Here is a 12,951-nt window from a genome sequence, read left to right as displayed (position 1 = left end):
TGTAACTGCCAGATTCCTATGCCCTCACTTTGCCAAGCAAAATGGCCTCAAATGTGGTGCTCCAGCTGTGGCAAGTACTCCATCAGCTGACCTACTACTCCAGACATCCCCCAGGCAAGGAAATGGCCACTAGCTGCTGCTTCCCTCAAGGGTGGGGAAGGGCTTTCAGACCTGGGGCTGGGAACAAAGTGTCTGTCCACATTTTCTCAGTTTCTTTGTCCTTGACTGACCTAGGCCTTGAAATGTCCTCCCCTGTCCCCCAGGACTTCAAATGGTGGGGGTATGTCTCACTGCTGTGAGAGATTTTGTAGTCTGTGTCCTAGTGGGAGGGGTCCCATCTGCTGATTCTGTGCCTTTCACACATGAGGCCAAGTGAGGGGGAGGGAAGAGGACTGGCTGGTCCAGGACAGAAGATTCTTAGCTGATATTCTTCTTTTCTTCAATTTGGCATTTGTACGATCCTTCTTCAGTCTATATCCTCTTCCAGAGTTTCAAACAATTCAGAATTGTCCTAGTTTTCATTGAATCTCTGGAGAGAAGTTTTCAGTAGTTGTTTACATCACCGTGTTGATGACATCACCTCATTAAGTATCTTCGTGTAGGTCTATTGGGATATATTTTGTTTGGGGTTTGCCACACTTCTTGAACCTGTACTTTTATGTCTTTCAAAAGAGTTGGGAAATTTTCAGTGATTATTTCTTCTATTATTCTTTCTGCAACTTTTCCCTTCTCTTCTCCTTCTGGGACACTCATAACACATATATTCGTGTGCTCCATGTTGTCATTCATTTCCCTAAGACCTTGCACATATTTTTACATTCTTTTCCCTATCCCTGCTCTCAGTATAGATTGTTTCTTTTTACCTCAGGGAACCAGCTCAAATTCAGTCTTCCATGCTTGTGGGTGGTGCCAGCCCCCTGGCAGGGAAACTTAGAGTTCTTTGCTGTGATCTCAGCCATTCCACCTGTTCCAGACTGATGTACAATATGTGTCTGGTTACAGAAGTACCTGCAACAGCTGTTCTGTACAGATCCTGGCTATTTACCAGCTGCCCTAGAGGAGTAACTAAATTCCACACCTCACCACTCTGCCATCTTGCCCCTGGTACCATGCTGTTTTGAGTTCTGTGGCTTTATAATATGCTTTAAAGTCAGGGACTCAGGATACCTCCCACTTCATTGTTCTTTTTCAAGATATTTTTGGCCATTTGAGGTCCCTTTCCCTTCCAAATAAAATTGATATTAGCTTCTCCATTTCTGCAAAGTAGTTTGTTGGAATTTTGAGTGGCATTACATTGAATCTGTAGATGAATTTGGGTAAGAATTGACATCTTAATGACATTTAGCTTTCCAATCCATGAACATGGAATTTCTTTCCATTTATTCAGGTCTTCTTTCATTTCTTTTGGCAGCATTTTGTAGTTTTCTGTGTATAAGTCCTTTACATCCTTGGCTATGTTTATTTCTAAATATTTGATTATTTTAGGGGAACTTGTAAGCAGAATTTTTTTCTTGATTGCCTCCTCAGATCAATCATTTCTGGTGTATAGAAACACCACTGACTTTGCATGTTGATCTTGTATCCTGCTACCTTTCAGAACTTGCTTCTTAGTTTAAGTAGCTTTGCTGTCATTTTTTTCTGGATTTTCTAAATATAGGATCATGTAATCTGCAAATAGTGACAGTTTTACTTCTTCCTTTCCAATTTGAATGCCTTTAATTTCTTTTTCTTGCCTAATTGCTCTAGCTAGAACTTCTAGCACAATGTTGAATAACAATGGTGATATTGAGCATCCTTATCTTGTTCCTGATTTTAAAAAGAAAGCTTTCAATCTCTCACCATTAAGTATGATGTCAGCTGTGGGTATTTCACATATGACCTTTATCATGTTGAAGAAGTTTCCTTTGATTCCTGCCTTTTGAATTGTTTTATCATGAAAGGATGCTGAATTTTGTCAAATGCCTTTTCTTCATCAATTGAGATGATCATGTGGTTTTTCCCTTTTAATTTGTTAATATGGTATATTACATTAATTATTAATAAATTATTTATTAATTTATTTTCTCATTCCTTTGCACACCTGGAATAAAACCCACTTGGTCATATTGTGTAAATCTTTTAATATGCTGTTGGATTCTATTTGCAAGTATTTTGTTAGGTATTTTTGCATCTATATTCATTAGAGAGATTGATCTGAAGTTTTCTTTTCTTGTGTCTTGATCTAACTTTGGTATTACAGTTATGTTGGTTTCCTAGAATGAGTTAGGTGGTTGTTCCAGTTTGCTAAAGCTGTTGTTATGCAAAATACCATAAATGGTTTGGCTTTTATAAAAGGGATTTATTAGGTTACACATTTACAGTTTTGAGGCCATAAATGTGTCCAAACTAAGGCATCAACAAGAGGATACCTTCACTGAAGAAAAGCTGATGGCATCCAGAACAGCTCTGTCAACTGGGAAGGCACATGGCTGGTGTCTGCTGGTCCTTTGCTCTGGGTTTTGGTTTCAAAATGGCTTTCTCCAAAATGTCTCTGGGCTTCTGTCTCTCTTAGCCTCTCTCTCTCAGCCCCTGTGCATCCTTGCTTGATCTCCCAGAATGTGTCTCTATAAGTGTCATGGGTCCTCTCTTAGCTTCTCTGGGGCAAACTCTGGGCTTCATCTCTTAGTTTAGCATCTCCAAACATATTTCTGTCTGCAACTCCCAACACCCCCAAGCATCTGCGTATGTGTGGGCTCTCAGCTCTTTTAAGGACTCCAGTAATCTAATTAAGACCCATCCTGAATGGGCAGGGTCACACATCCATGGAAATTGTTTAATCAAATGGTCTCACCCACAGTTGGGTGGGTCACATCTTCATGGAAACAACCTAATCAAAAGGTCCCACCCACGTTAAGTCCACATCCACAAGACTGTATTAAAAGAACATGGCCTTTCCTGGGGTACATAACATTTTCAAATCAGCATGGTAGTGTTCCCTCTTATTCAATTTTTTTTGAGTTTGAGCAGGAATGGTATTAATTCATCTTGGAATGCTTGGTAAAATTTGCTTGTGAAGCAGTCTGGTCCTGAACTTTTCTTTGTTCATAGGTTTTTGATGACTGATTTGATCTATTTATTTGTGATTTGTTTGTTGAGGATTTCTATTTCTTCTTGAGTCGGTGTAGGATGTTTGTGTCTTTCTAGAAAGTTGTTCATTTCATTTACATTGTCTAATTTGTTGGCATACAGTTGTTCATAGTAACCACTAATGATCTTTTTTATTTCTTCAGGGTCCATGGTAATGCCCCTATCTTGTTTCTGATTTTATTTGTTTGCAGCTTCTGTGTTTTTGTCTTTGTCAGACTAGTTAAGGGTTTGCTGATTTTATTGATCTCATAGAATCAGCTTTTGGTTTTGTTGATTCTCTCTATTGTATTTTTTATTCTCCATTTCATTAAATTCTGCTCTAATCTTTGTTATTTCTTTCCTTCTGCTTACTTCAGGATTAGTTTGCTGTTCTCTCTCCAGTTTCTCCAGTTGTTCACTTAGGTCACTGGCTTTGGCTCTTTCTTCCTTTTTAATGTAGACATTTAGGGTTATAAATTTCCCCCTCAGCACTACCTTCACTGCATCCCATAAGCTTTGATATGTTGTGTTCTCATTTTCAATCATCTCAAGTTATTTACTGATTTCTCTTGCAATTTCTTCTTTGACTTAATGATTGTTTAAGAATGTGTTGTTTAATATCCATATATTTGTGCATTTTCTGGTTCTCCATTTGTTTTCTTTTTGGGTGTCAGGACATCCCTTTTTAAAAATTAACTTTATTTATCAAAAAATAAAAAATTTCAATACAAAACAAAGGAATGAAAAAACAAATATTCTGAAATAACTTCATTGCTTCCAATGTGCTCCTAACATACCACAAGAAAATTAATGAACCATAGTCATTCTTGAGCATGCCCATATCATTAAGATTACCTCAATATCTTATCTGTTCTCATTAGATTACCATTCCCCCTTCACTAGCTGCTATCTATCTCTAGGTCCCCTATATTCTAGAATATAAGACACTTGTTTTACATTTCTTCCAGAGTTCACAATAGTGGTTACATACAATATCTCTCCTTTTATGTCTGGCTTATTTTACTCAACATTATGTCCTCAAGGTTCACCCATGTTGTCATATGCTTCATGACCCCATTCTTTCTCACTGCTGCATAATATTCCATCATGTGTATGTACCATATTTTGTTTATCCACTCATCTGATGTAGGACATTTACATTGTCTCCGTCTCTTGGCAATTGTGAACAATGCTGCTATGAACATTGGTGTGCAAATATCTGTTCATGTCACTGCATTCAGGTCCTCTGAGTAAATACTGAGAAGTGAAATTGCTGGATTGTAGGGTAATTCAATACCTAGTTTTCTGAAGAACTGCCAAACTGTTTTCCAGAGTGACTGAATGATTATACAGTCCCACCAGCAACGAATAAGAGTTCCAGTTTCTCCACATCCTCTCCAGCAGTTTCCTGCTGCATTTAATGGCAGCCATTCTTATTGGTGTGAGATGTGAGATGATATCTCATTGTGGTCTTGATTTGCATCTCCCTAATAATTAGTGAAGATGAACATTTTTTCATGTGTTTTTTAGCCATTTGCATTTCCTCTTTGGAGAAATGTCTTCTTGTATCTTTCACCCATTTTATAACTGGGCTATTTGAACTAATGTCATTGACTTGTAAAATTTCTTTATGTATGCAGGACATCAATCTCTTATCAGATATATGGTTTCCAAATATTTTCCATTGAGTTGGCTGTCTCCTTTACCATTTTGACAAATATCTTTGAGGTACAGAAGATTTTAATTCTGAGGAGTTCCCATTTATCTATTTTTTCTTTTGTTTATTGTGCTTTAGGTCTAAGGTCTAAGAAGCAATGTCTTAATACTAGGTCTTGAAGGTGTTTCCCTACATTATCTTCTTACCTTGAGATCTTTGATCCATGGCTGAATTAATTTTTGTATAGGGTGTGAGGTAGAGGTCCTCTTTCATTCTTTTAGATATAGATATCCAATTCTCTCAGCCCCATTTGTTGAAGAGGCTATTAAGTCCCAAATTCAGTGGATTTGGGGGCCTTATCAAAAATTAGTCCACCATAGATGTGGAGGTCCATTTCCAAATTCTCAATTCAATTTCATTGATCAATATGTCTATCTTTGTGCCAATACCATGCTGTTTTGACTACTGTGGATTTATAGTAGGTTTCAAAGTCAGGCAGTGTAAGTCCTCCCACTTTTTTTTTGGAATATTTTTAGAAATTCAAGCCATCTTTCCCTTCCAAATAAATTTGATGACTAGCTTTTCCAAGTCTGCAAAGTAGATTGTTGGAATTTTGATGGGCATTGCATTAAATCTGTAGATCAGTTTGGGTAGAAATGACAATTAACTATGTTTAGCCTTCCTATCCAGCAACACAGAATATCTCTCCATCTCTTTAGGTCACCTTCTATTTCTTTTAGTAGAGTTATTTAATTTCCTGTATAGAGATCTTTTACATCCTTGGTTAAGTTTATTCCTAGGTACTTAATTTTTGTAGTTGCTCTTGAGAATGGAATCTTTTTCTTGAGTGACTCTTAAGTTATGTCATTTCTACTGTATAGAAACATTACTGACTCAGGTGCATTAATCTTATATCCTGCCACTTTGCTGAATTTGTTTGTTAGCTCAAGTAGTTGTGTTGTCAGTTTCTTATGGTTTTCCAAGTATAAGATTGTGTCATTTGCAAATAATGAGAGTTTTGCTTCTTCCTTTCCAATTTGGATGCTGTTTATTTATTTTTCTTGCCAAATTGCTCTGGCTAGAACTTCTAGCACACCATTGAATAATAGTGGTGACAATGGGCATCCTTGTCTCCTTCCTGATCTTAGAAGGAAAGCTTTCAGTCTCTCACCATTAATCAGTAAATACTGGCTGTGGGTTTTCATATATGCCCTTTATCAGATTGAGGAAGTTTCCTTCAATTCCTAACTTTTGAATTTTTTTATCATAAAAAATGCTGGATTTTGTCAAATGCTTTTTCAGCAGCTATTGAGATGATCATTTGATTTTACCCTTCTGATTTGTTAATGTGTTGTATTACATTGATTGATTTTCTTATGTTGAACTGCCCTTGCATGCCTGAGATGAGCTCTACTTGGTCAGGGTGTATAATTTTTTTTAATGTGTCTTTCGATTCTATTTGCAAATATTTTGTTGAGAATTTTTGCATCTATATTGTGCCAGTTTCAATATATTATGTCCCCCAGAAAAAGCCATGCTCTTTAATTCAATCTTGTGGGGGCAGACATACTAGTGTTGATTAGGTTGGAACTTTGGATTAGGCTGTTTCCATCGAGATGTGACCCACCCAACTGTGAATGACACCTTTGATTAGGGTGTGACCTCTTGATTGAATGTTTCCATGGAAATGTGGCCCTGCCCATTCAGTGTGGGTCTTGATTAGTTCACTGAAGTCCTATAAAAAGAGCCCACAAACAGAAGGACCTCAGAGCAACTGAGAGTGACATTTTGAAGAGGAGCTGCTGCTAAAAGAGACATTTTGGAGAATGCCATTTTGAAACACAGCCTGGGAGCAAGCAGATGCCAGCCACGTGCTTTCCCAGCTAACAGAGGTTTTCTGGATGCCAATGGCCTTTCTCCAGTGAAGGTACCCTATTGTTGATGTCTTACCTTCCACACTTTATGGCCTTAAGACTGTAACCAAATAAACTCCCTTTATAAAAGCCAATCCAATTTTGGTGTTTTGCAAAATGGCAGCATTAGCAAACTGTAACATATATTCATTAGGGGAGTTGGCCTGTAGTTTTCGTTTCTTGTAGCATCTTTGCCAGGTTTTGGTATTAGAGCAATGTTGGCTTCATAAAATGAGTTAAATAGTATTTCATTTTCTTCAAACTTTTGAGTTTAAGTAGGAATGGTGTCAGTTCTTTTTGGAAAGTTTGGTAGAATTCCCCTTTGAAGTCATCTTGCCCTGGGGTTTTATTTGTAGGAAGCTTTTTGATAACTTATTGGATCTCTTGTGATTGGTTTGTTGAGTTCTTCTATTTCTTCTTTATTCAGTCTAGGTTGTTTATGTGTTTCCAATAAATTGTCCATTTTCTCTGAATTACCTAGTTTGTTGGCATAGAGTTGTTCATAGTATCCTCTTATGATATTTTTTATTTCTTCAGGATTCATAGTAATATCCCCCCTCTCATTTATTATTTTGTTTATTTGGTTCTTCTGTCTTTTGGACTTTGTCAGTCTAGCTAAGGGTTTGTCAATCTTGTTGATCTCCTCAAAGAACCAATTTTGGTTTTACTTATTCTCTCTATTGCTTTTTTCTTGTTTTCCATACCATTTACTTCTGCCTTAATACTTGTTATTTCTTTTCTTCTACTTACTTTAGGAGTAGTTTGCTCATCATTTTCTAGCATCTTCAGTTGTTCCATTAATTCTTTCATTTTAACTCTTTCTTCCATTTTAATGTATGCATTTAGAGCTATAAATTTCCCTCTCAATAACACCTTTGCTGCAACCTATAAATTTTGATATGTTGTATTCTCATTTTCATTCATCTCTAGATATTTAGCAATTTCTTTTGCAATTTCTTCTTTGACCCACTGATTGTTTAAGAGTGTGTTGTTTAAGCTCCAGATATTTCTGAGTGTTCTGGTTCTTTGATAGCTATTAACTTCTAGTTGTATTCCATTATGATCAGAGAATGTATTTTGAATAATTTTAATCTTTCTAAATTTATTGGGGCTTGTTTTATGGCCCAGCATATGATCTATCCTGGAGAAAGTTCCAAGAGCACCCGAGAAGAATGCATATCCTGGTAATTTGGGAGGTAATGTTTTATTTATATCCATTAAGTCTAATTCATTTATCACATTATGATCTCAATTTCCTTCTTGGTCTTCTGTCTAGATGATCTATATATAGGAGAGAGTGTCATATTGAAGTCTCTCACAATTATTGTGGAAACATCTACTGCTTCCTTCAGTTTTCCCAATATTTGTCTCATATACTTTGGAGCACCTTGACTGAGTGCATAAACGTTTATGATTGTTATTTATTCTTGGTGAATTGTCCTTTTTATTAGTATATAGTGTCCTTCTCTGTCTCTTAAAATATCCTTGGATTTAAAATCTATTTTATATGAAATTAGTATTGCTACCCCTGATTTCTTTTGGCTATAGCTTGCATGGAATATTTTTTCCATCCTGTCATTTTCAATTTCTTTGTGTCACTAGGTTAAGATGAGTCTCTTGTAAATAACATATTGATTATACATATTTTGTTTTTAATTTTATTTTGAAATAAATTCAAACTTACAGGAACAGTTGAAAAAACAATACAAACCCCATACACAGGACTCCAGCATACCCTGATCCCCCTCCCCTGATACCCTGATCCACCAACTTTAACATCCTGTCACACCACCATTTCTTTCTTTCCCTCCTTCCCTATCTATCATCCATCACTATTGCTCTGTCTTCTGAACATATGAGAGCAGGCTGCACACATCCTTGAACAAACACTGTAATTCACATATACATTTCCCATGAACAAGAACATTCTTTTAAGCAATCCCATTAAGCTCAGCTAAGAAGTTCAAGAAATTCAGCATTGATACAAATCTTACATTCTATATTTCCTTTCTTTTCTTATGTCCCAACTGTGTCCCTTTGAACCTCCTCTCTTCCATCCTCAGATCCCATCCAGGATCATCCTTGGCATTTAATTGTCATTGTCTATTTAGACTGTCTTTTTTTTTTCATTTGTGGAAACATATATACAGCCTAAATCTTCCCATTCCAACCCCTCCCTAGCATTCCATTAGTGGGATTAATCACATTTAGAATTTTGCAATGCTATCACCTTCCCACCATCCATTACAAGAAATTTCCCTTCACCCCAAACGGAAACCCTACACTCCTTTCCTAACTTCCCATTGCCCTTTCCCCCACTTCTTGTAACCCATACTCCACTTTTCATCTCTATGGTCATATTCTCTGATACTTTCTTTGTGTTTACTGTGGGGCTTAAATTTAACCTCTTAAGTCTATAACAATCTTGTTTTTCTTTGATACCAACTTAACTTCAATAGGACACATAAACTATGTTCCTATACTCCTCCATTCCCCCACCTTCATGTAGTTCTTGTCAAAAATTACATATTTTACATTGAGTCCAAAACCACTGATTTACCATTGCAGTTTATGTATTTTAGATCCTGTAGGAAGTAAATAGTGGAGTTACAAATCAAAAACACATTAGTGTTGGTATTTATATTTACCATGTGATCTTTACTGGAAATCTTTCTTTCTTCATGTGGTTTCAGTCAATTGTTTAGTGTCCCTTCCCTTCAGCCTGCTCAATTCCCTTTAACATTTCTTATAGGACTGATCTACTGGTGATGAAGTCCCTCATCTTTTGATTATCTGAGAATGTTTTCATCTCCCCATAATTTTTACCCTCCAGGTGTTTGTGAATTTTCTAAGTCTCTGATGGTTATTGACTTCTATTTGTATTCCATTGTGGTCAGAGAATGTGCTTTGAATAAATTCAACTTTTTAAAAAAATTTATTGAGGCTTGTTTTATGTCCCAGCATATGGTCTATTCTGGAGAAAGATCCGTGATCACTAGAGAAGAATGTGAGTCCTGGTGATTTGGGATGTAATGTTCCATATATGTCATTAAATTTCTCTGTATCTCTCTCTCCTTCCTTTGTTTCTCTGTTGATAGGGCTCCCTTTAGTATCTGAAGTAGGGTAGGTCTTTTATTAGCAAAATCTCTCAGCATTTGTTTGTGAAAAATTTAAACTCTCCCTCAAATTTGAAGGAGAGTTTTGCTGGATAAAGTATTCTTGGTTGGAAATTTTTCTCTCTCAGTATTTTAAATATGTCATGCCACTGCCTTCTCACCTCCATGGTGGCTGCTGAGTAGTCACTGCTTAGTCTTATGTTGTTTCCTTTGTATGTGGTGAATTGCTTTTCTCTTGCTGCTTTCAGAACTTGCTCCTTCTCTTCAGTATTTGAGAGTCTGATCAGAATATGTCTCGGAGTGGGTTTATTTGGATTTATTCTATTTGGAGTTCATTGGGCATTTATGCTTTGTGTATTTATATTGTGTAGAAGGTTTGGGAAGTTTTCCCGAAGAATTTCTTTGAATACTCTTTCTAGACCTTTACCCTTCTCTTCCCCTCTGGGACAACAATGAGTCTTAAATTTGGACATTTTATTTTATCTATCATATCCCTGAGATCCATTTCAATTTTTTCAATTTTCTTCCCATTCTTTCTTTTGGTCTTTCATTTTCCATTCTGTGGTCCTCAACTTCCTCTAATTTTGTATTATGAGTATCTAATGTCTTTTTAATTTGGGCAACAGTTTCCTTTATTTCCATAAGATCTTCTATTTTTTTTATTTACTCTTGCAATATCTTCTTTATGCTCTTCTAGGGTCTTCTTTATGTCCTTTATGTCCTGTGCCATGCTCTTCTTCATGTCTTTTATATCCTGTGCCATGCTCTCATTGTTTGACTTTAGTTCTTTGATTAATTGTGCCAAGTATTGTGTCTCTTCTGATCTTTTGATTTGGGTGTGTGGGTTTGGGTTCTCCATATCATCTGATTTTATCATATGCTTTAAGATTTTCTGTTGTTTTTGGCCCTTGGCATTTGCTTTACTTGATAGGGTTCTTTCAGGGTCTATAAAATACCAATCCCTAATTTGTCAGATCTGCAGCTTGGTGGCATACACTTTCTCTAACTAACCAGCAGATGGCATCTGCAAGTCACCTATTCCCCTCAAGTCAGTTCTCCTCAGCTTTGTCTTTGTGGTGTGTGGGGATCTGATTCTTGTGGGGTTCAATTGGTGCACCAAGTTTGGGTGTTTTGTTGGTGCTGTCTGCCCTGAATGTGGGGCGTGTGTCTGAGCAGATAGGCAGGGAGGTCAGCTTTAATAATCAAACCTCCTAGGTGTTCCCAGAGATTTAAGGCTGTTGCAAGAGTCCAAGCCTTCACCTCAGTCCCACCACAGAGTGTCTCTGCCTCTGACCCACAAGTCCCTGGCACTGGCACAGGGTCCCTGGGATTTCCGAGCAGGTCCCCCTTCTCAGCCATGCTCTTCCAGAACCCCTGCCAAGGGAAGGCTGCACCATGTCACAAGTGTGCCCTAGCCCTCCGGGGAAGCCCTGAGCCACTGGGCTGTGCAGGGGCATTCCCAACCTGCTGTAAAGATGGTTGAATGGGGCATGTTAATTTCCCCCTCTTCACACAGCTCCACCTTCCCAGCTCTGGGACAATTATCTCTGAGTGCCCTAAAGGCCACTGTCTGCAGCTGATATTGTGGCATGTGTGCAGTGCTGCAGGAATCACTCCCTGTCACACTGGGTTTCTTGGCACGGCTGTGGGCTGTGGGTCTGGCCCCAGGCAGGAGCATCCCTGGCCTGCCGGAGAGATGATTGCAAGGGATGTGGTTTCTTTCTCCTTTTGGCTTCCCTCTGCCCCCCTGGCCCTGAGACAATCAGCAGCGGGTGTGGGTAAGGCTATCCTCCATGTTGGGAGAGCCTGCTCCTGCCATGCTTCACTGCACAGTTCTCACTGTTGTATCTGCAGTCGGTCCCAGGTTTTTTTTTTTTAAAGAACTAGTCCATCTCCAAACGCCAACCCATGGTTTCCCTACACTACAGCATGGCTGCCAGACTTTCAGCCAGTTCACTCACTTGTTTCAGAATGCAGATGCCCAGTTTCACCAAATGCACAGTCCCTGTGGATTTAGCAGACCTTGTCCAGCTGGTGCATCACTAGAACTGCTGTTCTGGGTCACTTTCTGGCTTTTATCTAGTATTTTTCATGGAGGTGTTTTTTTTTGCCCTGTCTTACCTAGCCACCATCTTGGGTTCTCCTGATTATGCATATTTTTCAACCCATTATTCCAATCTATATCTTTTTTGACTGTTTATGGTTTTATTTCACACAAATACAACTTGCACACCAGCTATCTATTCATTTTCTTCACTGCACAGTCAGGAATTGGGGTTGGTGACACTGATAGCCAGCTGGGCTGCTCTCTCCAAGATGGCTTTGTGGTTCTTGGAAGAAATGCTGTGAGCAATCTCAGCACAGTAGGATTTGTTGCACATCAGCAACACTTCCAGCTCCTTGACATTGTGAACCAGGAACTTTTGGAAGCCACTAGGCAGCATATGCTTTGTTTTCTTGTTGCTCCCATAGCCAAAGTTGGGCATCAAGATCTGGCCTTTGAATCTTCTCTGCACCCTGTTGTCAATGCCTCTGAGTTTCCTCCAGTTATGCTTAATTTTGACATATTGGTCTGACTGGTGCTGGATGAACTTCTTGGTCCTCTTTTTGATGAACTTGGGCTTTATGAGGTGTCTGAGGGCAGCCATGATGCTGGGTAGGAGATGGTTGCCACCTCTGTAGGCAGCACCAAGAAAGAGCTATATCTTTTAATTGGGGAGTTTAATCCATTCACAGTCAATGTTATTATTGTGAAGGCTGTTCTTGGATCAGCCATCTTATCCTTTGGTTTTTATTTCTCAGATCCATTTTTACTCTCTCTCTCTCTATTTCCTTTAAAGTACCATTACTAAGGCTCTTCAGTTCTGTGCCCTTCTCCAGACCTTACTCTCGCCTTCCTTTTTTTTCTCAGCCAATAGAGCTCCCCTTACTAATTCTTGTAGGGCAGTTCTCTTGTTAACAAATTCTCTCAGCATTTGCTTGTCTGTGAAAATTTTAAGCTTCAATTTTGAAGGAGAGCTTTCCTGGGTAAAGAATTCTTGGCTGTCAATTTTTCTCTTTCAGAATTTTAAATATATCATACCACTGCCTTCTCACCTCCATGGTGCCCACTGAATAGTCAGTCTTCAATCTTTTATTGTTTCCCTTGTATATGGTGAAT

At 38.2% G+C, this 12,951-nt stretch overlaps 1 protein-coding gene across 1 annotated transcript; it reads right to left on the bottom strand.

Moving 5' to 3' along the window:
• Nucleotides 1-12,055: 12,055 nt before the first annotated feature.
• LOC119522556 (60S ribosomal protein L32-like) lies at nucleotides 12,056-12,439 on the bottom strand. Its single transcript, XM_037820967.1, has one exon. The coding sequence runs from the start codon at nucleotides 12,437-12,439 to the stop codon at nucleotides 12,056-12,058; it is 384 nt and encodes a 127-aa protein (XP_037676895.1).
• Nucleotides 12,440-12,951: the final 512 nt, after the last annotated feature.

The sequence above is a fragment of the Choloepus didactylus genome, chromosome X (assembly GCF_015220235.1).
Source record: "Choloepus didactylus isolate mChoDid1 chromosome X, mChoDid1.pri, whole genome shotgun sequence".
NCBI lineage: Eukaryota > Metazoa > Chordata > Mammalia > Pilosa > Megalonychidae > Choloepus > Choloepus didactylus.
The sequence above is the reverse complement of the archived record's forward strand: the minus strand, read 5'-3'. Positions and strand labels throughout refer to the sequence as shown.

What these genes read in the sequence shown, in the direction of transcription:
- LOC119522556 (XM_037820967.1), bottom strand. Translation starts at nt 12,439, where the DNA reads ATGGCTGCCCTCAGACACCTCATAAAGCCCAAGTTCATCAAAAAGAGG.